Here is an 11847-nt window from a genome sequence, read left to right as displayed (position 1 = left end):
TTTTCTGAGGGGGGCGCCAAACCGTGCCCCGCGCTCAAAGAGGCCCAGCGCTCTTCCCCACAACTGATTTAAACTTATTGCCGTGGGAGAGCGCGGGGCCTCTGTAACTGACTCTTACCTTCTCTCCGGCCTCTGCACCTGCGCCTTCTGATGGCAACGACACGTTGCCATGACAACGCAGCGTCAAATGGCGACGCGCTTCCACGACAACGCGACATCGCAGGAACGCAGGTTGGAGGCGCGACGTAAAAACTTTACACACCCCTGGCATAATGCATTGTGATTAGCAGCTATAAAAATACTACCCACGCTGTTAGCAATAGTCTGATAAGTAGGCAATACGATGTACTAATTAGGGGTTCGCAGAACAAATATTTTGTAGCGGGGGGGGGGGGGGGGGGGATGGGGCACAATGTCCAAAATGTTGGGAACACATGTATACAATAGTAACGCAGCCTGCGCTGCCTGTGATAAGCAGCAGGTGGCGCTGCAGGCTGTGAGAGCCGCTTGTTGTTGAGCTGCGAGGCTTGGCGTTGGCTGCACAGCATCTGGTTTGGGGGCTTCCTGTTGATCGTGGAAGTCACGCACAGGAGCAGGGACACATTGCATGGATACTGAAAGGTGGGGTGCAATCATATCACACAGGTCACAGCCCGGGTTTCCTGATCAGCAAGATCCCCCCCACCCCCTGCAATCTCTCTCCCCCCCACCCCCTGCAATCTCTCTCCGTTGCATTTGACTTTGTTGTCACTGCAGCTTCCCATGTGCAGACAGCTGTATGAACTTGTTTTACTTGCATGGGTTTAAATACATACATAGATGACCCAAGGCACATTTGTAAAATATCTGACAACTGCTCTCCCCCAGCAGTGGGGGTGTAATAGAAAAATGACCTTCAAATGCTCCTTAGTATCCTCTTTTTAGTGAGAGGGGCCTTCCTGGGGCTGAGAGGCTTCATAATAGTTTCTCTGTGTCTTCTGTACTTCTGTACTTCTGTAATGAAGAGGTTAAACTACAAGAGCTATTTCAGATAAGCTAATATATATATATATATATATATATATATATATACTTGTGTGTGCATGTGTTTACACATGTCTATAGTATTAGTCTTTACATGTGCCTCCTGTTTGTGATGTCTTGCACTTCCCCCTGTCATACTTTAGTTTACATGGCTTGTGTTGGTGGCAGAAGGCAGTAATCTGTTTGCTTTTATATCTAGTTTATAGCTCTTCACTTCCTCAAACTTTCTGGCACCTAAAGTCATTTTTAACCATTTAAAATCACTATATATTTAAGCCTCTGGCACTTAAACTGTCTCTGTTCTGCTCATCATTGAAATGTCCTTTCTTTTTAGGATTGTAAAGCCCCATTGCTGCTGTTTTCACCCTTTTTTAAAATCTTACAGTTGAATTCTGAACTCATTCTGCGCATGCGCGAATTCATTCTGTGCATGCGCGAATTCATTCTGTGCATGCGCAGACATGGCGGCCCCCTTCTCGGTACCGCCGTATTGGCGGATCGCCGAGAAGCGGGGCCCTACTGTCGTTCACTCGGCAAAACATGAACTATCAGGTTATGTTCTATCTTCGTTTGATTTGTTTGGCTGCATTTGCGGCTGTAACCAATGCCTCTCCATTTCCGATCCTCTCCCCCTTTAGAAAATGAGCATTTCTAGCATGATATCCTGTAAGTCAGAGCCGGACGGCCGGCCCTCATAACGTCATGAAGCACTCAGGGTTGAAGGCAGCAGTTCTGAGACCCAAGCGAATTAATGGCAGTGACCTTTAATGAGTTAAATGTAGATTATTGAACATCTTTAAAGCTGCAGTTCAGTCAATATCCTGCATGTGTTTTTTTTTTTTTTAATAAATCGGTTCTGTAGTAAGAAAAAATACTTTTAGCATTTTCTGTTTTAAAAAAAACAACGTTGAAAGACCAATTTTCTTGTATTCTATTTTTAAAAACATGCTTGTTGCTATAGCAACCATTTACATTCCCCATATTTAAAGATGTCGCCAAACTTTGCCGATCAATAGACGGAGAACGAATTGACCGGCAGCTATGCAGTTCTTTAGGTAATTAGAGATTGCCCACATGAAACTATTGAAGTAAAAAAAAAACCTAAAAAAAAAAACGGGAGCTTGAACTGCAGCTTTAAAGAGAGCTTTGTGATCATTTTGGCATATGAAAATCAGTAAAGTATAGGTAGGTTTATTTCTTTTTATTTAGCTTTCAGTGCTTCTATCATAACCAAAAGCTTTGAAGGTTTTATAATCTTTACCTAATCTCTCATGATAAAACTGTTTGTGGCTACAGGTAAATTGTCAATCCCACTGTTTTACTGGTGTAATTAAGATGGAAGTAATTAGGATGCCAGAAGTGTAGCACAATGGGTACTTGATACAAAGCAGCTTCATAGCACCCAAACAAAATAACACATTTTTATTGTTAACCATCACACTATACATGTACAGTCCCCGGTACGACATGGTAAAATGCTCGTTTGTACATTTTTGGGTGACATACCTGGCATGAAAAGTGCAACAAAACTCTGTAGTTGCAACGTAGTGTTATATTTTATATGGGGAAACAGGAATGGGACGAGAGAGAGTTGTATTCCCAGCTGGAGGGAGACAATTGCCCCTTAGAGTGAGTGATTAGGGCATGGGTCTGTAATATTTCGAGGAAGAAGAGCCGTTTTATATAAACTGTAATTGTCGAAAATATTCCGAGAGCCGCAACACATGCATGAATATTAGACCCCCACAAACACATACATATACTGCACACACACTAATAGGTATATACTGTATAAACATTAACATACAACAAACTTACTTAAATCAGAATTAGGGAAAAGAAAAAATGTGGGGGAATAAAATGCCTCTCACAATAAGTCCCTCTATTTTTTATTCTTCATTGTTTTCCGTGCAAAACTGTTTGTCATTTTCAAATACACAATACATACATACATTCACTACCCGCTCCCCCCAATACATGCACACACACTAATACCCCCCCAATACATGCACACACACTAATACCCCCCCAATACATGCACACACACTAATACCCCCCCAATACATGCACACACTAATACCCCCCCCAATACATGCACACACACTAATACCCCCCCAAATACATGCACACACACTAATACCCCCCCAAATACATGCACACACACTAATACCCCCCCAAATACATGCACACACACTAATACCCCCCCAAATACAAGCGCGCACACTACTACCCCCCAAATACATGCGCGCACACTACTACCCCCCAAATACATGCGCGCACACTACTACCCCCCAAATACATGCGCGCACACTACTACCCCCCAAATACATGCGCGCACACTACTACCCCCCAAATACATGCGCGCACACTACTACCCCCCAAATACATGCGCGCACACTACTACCCCCCAAATACATGCGCGCACACTACTACCCCCCAAATACATGCGCGCACACTACTAGCCCCCAAATACATGCGCGCACACTACTAGCCCCCAAATACATGCGCGCACACTACAACCCCCCTCCCCCCCCCAAATACATACATACATACACACACACACACACACCCCTTGCTCCCCCAAATGTATATACACACTTACATTGGGCCTACCTCTCTCCTCACTGTTCCCCAGAGCCCGCTCACAGGACTGCAGGAGCACGCTCTAGCAGTGCGGCACTTCTGATGCCTGCTGCTAGCTAGAGCGAGCGCGTGCATGCAGTCCTGCGTGCTCTGTAGTTAGCTTGCCGCTGCACGTCCCAGCCGCCACCTCCTGCCTGCCACCTCCTGTCCGCTGCTGCCGCCTGAGGTAGGCATATGGAGGGGAGGGAGATGAGATACAGTGGGGGGGCGGGAAGTGATCTGAGATACAGTGGGGGGGCGGGGAGTGATCTGAGATACAGTGGGGGGGGCGGGGAATGATCTGAGATATAGTGGGGGGGCGGGGAGTGATCTGAGATACAGTGGGGGGGCGGGGAGTGATCTGAGATACAGTGGGGGGGCGGGGAGTGATCTGAGATACGGTGGGGGGGCGGGGAGTGATCTGAGATACAGTGGGGGGGGCGGGGAGTGATCTGAGATACAGTGGGGGGGGGGGGGCGGGGAGTGATGTGAGATACAGTGGGGGGGGGGGCCGGGAGTGATGTGAGATACAGTGGGGGGGGGGGGGGGGTGATGTGAGATACAGTGGGGGGGGGGGCGGGGAGTGATGTGAGATACAGTGGGTGGGGGGCGGGGAGTGATGTGAGATACAGTGGGGGGGGGCGGGGAGTGATGTGAGATACAGTGGGTGGGGGGCGGGGAGTGATGTGAGATACAGTGGGTGGGGGGCGGGGAGTGATGTGAGATACAGTGGGGGGGGGGGGGCGGGGAGTGATGTGAGATACAGTGGGGGGGGGGGGGCGGGGAGTGATGTGAGATACAGTGGGGGGGGGGGCGGGGAGTGATGTGAGATACAGTGGGGGGGGGCGGGGAGTAATGTGAGATACAGTGGGGGGGGGGGGGGCGGGGAGTGATGTGAGATACAGTGGGGGGGGGGGCGGGGAGTGATGTGAGATACAGTGGGGGGGGGCGGGGAGTGATGTGAGATACAGTGGGGGGGGGCGGGGAGTGATGTGAGATACAGTGGGGGGGGGGCGGGGAGTGATGTGAGATACAGTGGGGGGGGGGCGGGTATATGAAGATGAGTGCTGGGGGAGGATGATGAGGGGTGCTGGGGGAGATATGAGGATGATGAGTGATGCTGGGGGTGGGGATATGAGGATGATGAGGTGCTGGGGGAGATATGAGGATGATGAGTGGTGCTGGGGGTGGGGATATGAGGATGATGAGGGGTGCTGGGGGAGATATGAAGATGATGGGTGCTGTTTTCCTTGGAGCATTTCGGCCCTTCTCACTTCACAAGTTGTGCAGACCTGCGCTAGAATTTGAAAAAGCTTGTAAGTAATTGAGTAAAAAATTAAGGTTTTAACGCGTAGGATTGTGGCACAGCGAGGACCCCGTAGCCAGGAGAAGCTGGAAGTTACATCATCAGGAGACACAGAGCTGCCCTGCATATTAGTTGTTATGGGGTTTTTTTTGTTAACGACTATAAAAAACTATTATATTATACCAAAATCATTACAAAATATATACACATTGTTTATTCAAAAGTATGAGTTTATGATTATTTATTACCCCTACTGCTTTACACGACTATTTTGTGATTTACCCCTGTCGAACATGTCATCCAGATAGGGGTTCCCCAAAATTTTGCAAAATACTTCAAGGGTTCCTCCAATCAAAAAAGGTTGGAAATCACTGCCTTTGAAGGTAAGATAAGGAGGAGAAATATGTAGGTTATCTGAATTTTGATGGGAAGCCAGGAGAGGGATTTAAGGAGGAGATGAGCAGAGACTGTTCTGGAAGAAAGTCAAATTATTCTAACAGCCAAATGTTGAATTGATTGTAAAGGAGAAAGTTTTGAGACAGGGAGCCCTGTTAGCAGTATGTTACAATGATAACAATCATTTTCTCATTTTAATCTGGTCTTTAACAGCTACATACGCCCATTATCATATTATCTCTAACTTTCCATGAAATGTCTGTAAATTGACTGTGTAACCTCTGTCCATTTAATGTAACCACGTATTGACACCATAGCTCGGTGCCCAGGACATACTTAAACATGAGAGGTATCTCTCTATGTATTGTTTCCTGCTAAAACATTTTAAAGATGAAATAAATCCAGGCAGGAGAGGATGAGGGCATGCATTAGAGACTTGTCTATAACACCCCAACAATATACACAGATCTTTTAGAACACCTCTGCACAACCCAAGTTTGCATGCACACATGCCCTGCGTGTTATCCAGCTATGTGCAATCATTTGCATGTGTGTTTGGGATATCTTGTAAACCTGGTCTCTTGTGTGGCTCTGAGGACACCTCTGAGAGACCCAATTTCTTATGAAGGTGAAAGACGACCTGTTCTCAGGCTGCGGCCATGTGCTGTTGTGTGTGTGTGTGGCCTTCCACTGGAATGCACTGCAACTCCACTGGCTGCAGAGTGACAACGGTGCAATGTTTGCCAAACATGGAGCATCTGCGTCAATTTTCAAACCGCGATGTGTATGAATCTTTCAAAGCTTGCTTCTTACATTTGGGAGACAAGAGAAAATGCACCCAATCGACCTAATATGACCAAGGGGGTCAGAGATACAGGCTGGTGCAATAGGGCAAGGAGATAATTATCAGACACAAAGAACACTGGATGAAGCAAAGACACTGTGCATACAGATAAGGCCCTATATAATGCACTCAAGATCTGAGGGAGGGAGAGTACCCTACTAAATTTGCAGTACAAAGGAGAGAGTCTGGACCAAGTAGTAATGTAAATAGTGTTTATTAAAATACTTTATTAAGGAAATACTATTAAAATGAGATGGTACCAGTAAATGTAGTGAGTAAAGTAAACAGAAAGTGTTTAGGTGCTGATGCCCCATAGGGGGTCTCTGTTTTGGCAGATTGCCAAATGTAGTCCAAATCCCTCTCTGGATGAAGCTAACGCGAAACGTACATCAGAGGGCGTCATGACGTCACGTACTGCGACTCTCACCACGGATGCCAGCAGCTCTCAGACCTTGAGTGCATCATATAGGGCCTTCTCTGTATGCACAGTGTCTTTGCTTCATACAGTGTTCTTTGTGTCTGATTCTTAAATTTGGCGCAGAACTCTTTGGAGCCACCTCAACCGTGGCAAGTAGAGACGAAAACTGCACTAATTATTGGTGCAACTATTGATCCATCTTATTATAATTTGCTCGGGCTCTCTCTCTCCTAACTCTTCCTATAACCACTCCCTGAAACGCCTGTGCCGCAAGAAGATTAAATTGGGGCCAAAACCAGCTTCCTTCCTGACCGCATCTTTCATTCTAAAATCCTCGGTTGTTCTCTTTCTGAGACATATCGGTGGGAAATGATGCTTGCAGAAAACTAGTGTATAACTCGATTCTACTCGCTGCCTCTTCAGTAACATTGAAAGATGTGTGCTCAGCGAGTTATAAGTTCGTGGCTCCTATAGAGGGCCACATAAAACTGACACTTGCCATTGTGCTTCTCAGAGTTTGACCTGCATTAATACAGCTGTGTTGGGGTAAATAAGTTAAAGTTGTTGTATGGCTGAATGCTTTCACTGTATTGCAACTCCCTAAATGTGGGAATCTACCTGAAAGACGTGTGTGTACATGGGCCCATCTCGCGGGTTCTGGCAGCTGCTGCTGCAGCTTCCATTTGTAGAGGTACATAGATAGTGTAGCTTGGGGTGAAAAGTGGGCCCCTCTCTCCTTTTGTTTTGCAAACTTTTTTATTATTGATGGATTTTCAGTTTTAAACACAGTCGGGGGGGGGGGGGGGGTGCAGAAACTAAAAAGGGGAAGAGAGGTGCACCTGAAGGATACAGGGGAAAGGAAAGATAACGTTGGTTCGCATTCAACTTAACGTTGAGTATCTCTAGGACAAAGTATAAAATCTACAGTCTTGGTATGGAAAGAAGACGCAGAAAGATAAACTCTGCATTACTGTGTAAAAGTGGTTCATGTCTACTACTAGATCAGCGTGGATTCTATTACCGAGGCAGGCTCTGGACTCTGTCTGCACCACGAACCCTCTCTGCTTTTCAATTGAAGTCTTCATGCGCACTGCTAGGCCAGACGGACGTCCAGAATTGCTCAAGCGAGGGGGAGTTCGTGCGACAAACACACTGCTCGTGGGAATTTTGGCAGCCAGATAGCTCTGTTGTCAGCTGTTTTCCAGTGCTTACCCTCCTCTGCTCACGTAACGCTCTCCCTGGCACTGGAAGCAGCACTGACTCACAGCTAGGCTCTGCTGTCCTACACTCTGCACACACGCAGGATTTTATCCCAGGTCCTTGAATGGTGTGCTGCACCTGCTGCTCCTCGCTTTCTCTTGGTAAGAGATGCTGGTAACCAGAGTGTGGCCCTGAAACAGTTAAACAACTGGGTTACAAAATAATGTTGGTTACTCAAGTCACACTAATGCTTGAATTTAGCTTTATTTTGTTAACAGTGTTAATTAATGGCTTCCTGATCATTTAATACATTAGAAGATAAAAATTGTCACCAGCAGCTTCCTTGCGGCGAACCAATTAATGCAGACAGCGGGCTGGTGGGCCACAATATTTTTGATCTAGAACACCCCAATATTTGGAAGCTGTTATACTAAAACTCTTCACAAATGTCTTTGTTAGAAAATGTGGCACTCGCCCCTTTTTAATGGCTGATTATTTTGCAATGCTACAGTATAGAAGCGCTAATTTTGACTGAAACTACTCTTTGAACCAATACTAAAGAGTACACAAAAGAATAATCCATAGCTTTCTGTGGCATAGAGAAAGTACCTCCTTAATCTTTCAGTAACCTCAAAAACTTTGCAACATAGAATTCTAGAAGCAAGTTATCCTTTGTTGGCAATCTGTTATTTAATTGTCTTTGGTTGTGCTTGCAATGTTCTCCGTTTTTTTTCTTTTTTTCCCACCCCCTCTCAGATACAATAGTTGAGACCTAATGATTCTCCTTCAGTTCCACACCCGCAGACTGGTGACGCACGTGTACAGTGGCCTGAAGCCAACATCCCAAAAAAATGGCATCACGCTGGAAATGACTCGTCCAAGTTCTAGTAAGTGGTGTTGGACGTGGTACTGATGGCAACAAGCCAATGCTAGGAATTGTGGGTATTTCAGTGGAGGCGCCTACGTTTCAGCAGCTGAGAGATTTACTGGCTTTGAAAGAGACACTTCTCGTAAACTAAAATATTGGGCATTACAAACTAGTTGACTGGTACAGATACCCTTACTCTGCGTCTTCCCTTAGTCCTCATTTAACTTTGCGTACAAGTGTCAACAGTGTTTGCGCTAGGGTAGGAAAATGTGACCTCTAACATGTTTTTTCAAAGTTGGGGAAAATGAGGTCTGCAGACGTTACAGATTTGTGTACTTCTTATTTCAATCAGCTCACCCCAGCTCAGTTTATCCTGTTGTAATGTGTGGTGCAGACTTTGGACTATTACATTCTGAACCTTCGGCACAATCCAATGACAACCTGTTTCCATCTTGGAGATTGTGAAAGCAGATCAGAAGTGCAAACTAATGAGGAGAGTTGAACACTTAGGCTTCTTTACTAAGCGATGCAATGATACACATTCCAGCACCAGAAGACACATGGGCCGTTCAACTGAATGGGCTGTAAGGTGTCTCCAGTGCCTTATGGCACAGCATCGCTTGGTAAATATGGGCCAGAAAGTCTTTTTGGCATAACACCGTTGGTAAATATATCGCTTGATAATCATTTAGGTTGATACTGAAATACAAACATTCTGTAAATTGGTCTTTCTCCGCGAGTATGAAGATCCCAAACATTTATTTATAAAAATATTTTACCAGTAAGTAATATATTTTCAATATGTCCTGGGCACAGAGTTGTAACAATACATGGTTACATTAAAAGAACAGAGGTGATACAGTAAATTCACAGATATTTCATGGACAGATAGAGTTTGAAAATTGGGTACAGGGGATTAAAGGGCTGTTGAGTTTCAGATTGAAATAGAGAAGCTTTAATATCACCAAATATCAGCGAATGGCAGCAAACGGCTCACACCCTTTAGCTGCCCTTTGATGCAACGCAGATGTACACTGAAGGGATTCAGATTGAATGCAGCTGTGGAGTCCTTTGTGTCCTCTTGGCTCATTAACATTCCAGTGGGTGGGGTTGACGTTCCACATAGTCCAGGCAAATGTTAACTCTTAGCACACTGGTTTTGTGCAGAGGAGAGCAGTTCTTCGGGAACGCCATCAGGCGTCGGTCTTTGGGGTGATGCAGATGTACACCGAAGTAGTTCACATTGAATGCAGCTGTGAATGAACATACTGTTGCATGGTTAGGACGCTGCTCTGTTTCATGCATGATAAAAGAGCAGAACATGTTTAAAAAAAAAAAAAAAGGTTTTCAGGGGATCTTTGGGGCTGAACCGCGTTAATTTCAGGGACCCCCTGCTCTCAGATGCTTGCCTCCGTAGATGATGCTGGTAATAGCTCCGGAGGTTTAACGGTACTGGCCCTGCGGGCCAATAAGAAGCTGCAAGGAATGACGTCACGTCTTCCTATTGGCCTGCATGACACGGGACCTTTAAGCCACCATTATGTTTCCCACGCCCAGCCCGAGCTGCTACGGCACACCCTACCTCTGTAGTATGTCGGAAAGCTGTTGGTCCCCGAAGCTGAAATTAATTCAGCTCCAGATACCCCCTGCTTCAATCCTATTTAAAAAAAAAAGGAAAGCACGATTGCTGCTTCAAGAGGGCGCAATGCAGGAGTTTGGTTACGATTGGGCAGCTCAGGGATGCTAATGCTCCACAAGAAAAGGACTTCCTGTTGGTAGCAAGTTACTAAGGGGCAGAAAGTGCTGGGCCTTTTAATACTGAGGGAATGCAGTGCTGTGATATTTGTATCATGACCCTCTGGCACAGTTAGGGGTAAATCGCATATATTTGTATCCAAGATTTCCTTTTTTTCTGCTAGTCCTCCCTTCCCCACTCTTCCAACCAAATGCAGTAGAATCATTGTGTCCTTTTTCAGACCTGGCTGATTTCCGAGAAGCCTTTGCTAAGGCAAAGCACATTGCAGTGATTACAGGCGCCGGTGTCAGTGCAGAGAGTGGAGTCCCCACTTTCAGAGGAGCCGGAGGATACTGGAGGAAATGGCAAGCCCAGGTGAGAATTTATCTTTTCGTACCACCAGTACCTAAGCCTGTTACTGCCAGCACAGAGCTTGCTCAATGCCGATGTAAGGGCTGGATTGTCCCCATGAGTGTAGAACAGTAGTTCTAGATCATCTTCTCAGGCACCAGCATCAAGCCAGGTTTTAAACACAGAAAGTGAATCCCTGCGCTTCTCCCTTTTGGATAGCAATAAATGGGGAATATATATATATATATATGTATATATGTATATGTGTTTATAGTGTAAAAATCTATAAGATAAAGGAGACTTTTTGTTTACATCCTTTGATCAAATAATGCCAAGCCTGCTAACCATGTCAAGGTAAGTCTCTTTAGCAGGTCCCTACGCTAAATGCATACTAGTGTTATGTGAAATAAACCCAGAAGGGGTTAATATATCCAAGCATATGCTTATATAACCTAGTGCAGTTAAAAACTGGTATATACCAGTGAAGATACTCGCATGTCTGCAAGTGAAGTGAGTAGTGAAAAACAGGGACCTTACTGGGAGATGATATACCTAGAAGAAGGAGGGGCTGGCCTCCCAAAAGCTGCCCAATAAGCAGTTGCAGGTGAATGTCTAAATATATTAATTACACCCTAATAGTGTTGCCCTCTAGGAGTGTGCTGCTAAGGATTAAAATCGGCCCAACAGAAAATGTAAAACAAATATATAATCGCCGCGCTTCTCCATGTAAGGAGCATGCCTAAGTAAGGTTTTAAACACACACACACAGGCGAGGGCATCTAATGTGCATATGTATAGAAAGGTGGGTGGTTGCCTCGGTAAACCTGGTCTGGCTCAGTGTCTTGAGAAGAGGCTATAGAACCTCTATAGTGTACACAAGGATGGTCACTATTTAGACCTGGTCTGTACTAAAACCTTTTTCTTTTCTGATCTCTTTATCTACCCCCCTTCCACTCTATGATCATCACCTCCTATCATTCACCACACTCGTACTTCTCATCAATACTCTGAAATCCAATGCACGCCGTCTTTTCTCCGTATTTGACTCCCTTCTCCTCCCGCATCTCATCCTTCCTTCTCTTCT

At 45.5% G+C, this 11847-nt stretch overlaps 1 protein-coding gene across 4 annotated transcripts in view; it reads left to right on the top strand.

Moving 5' to 3' along the window:
* The first annotated feature begins 490 nt into the window (after positions 1–490).
* SIRT5 (sirtuin 5) overlaps positions 491–11847 on the top strand; it is a 41206-nt gene continuing 29849 nt past the window's right edge. For 2 of the 4 annotated variants that reach the window (XM_075585675.1, XM_075585672.1), the window contains exons 1-3: positions 491–621; positions 8566–8696; positions 10654–10787. In XM_075585675.1, the coding sequence (XP_075441790.1) occupies positions 8585–8696; positions 10654–10787 (246 nt within the window). In that variant the 5' untranslated portion in view covers positions 491–621; positions 8566–8584. Of the gene's footprint in view, positions 622–7816; positions 7971–8565; positions 8697–10653; positions 10788–11847 lie in introns of those variants that run through there. The other 2 variants (XM_075585674.1, XM_075585673.1) reach the window with 2 other exon arrangements.

The sequence above is a fragment of the Ascaphus truei genome, chromosome 2 (genome assembly GCF_040206685.1).
Source record: "Ascaphus truei isolate aAscTru1 chromosome 2, aAscTru1.hap1, whole genome shotgun sequence".
Lineage (NCBI taxonomy): Eukaryota > Metazoa > Chordata > Amphibia > Anura > Ascaphidae > Ascaphus > Ascaphus truei.
This window is presented reverse-complemented; position numbering and strand designations above follow the sequence as displayed.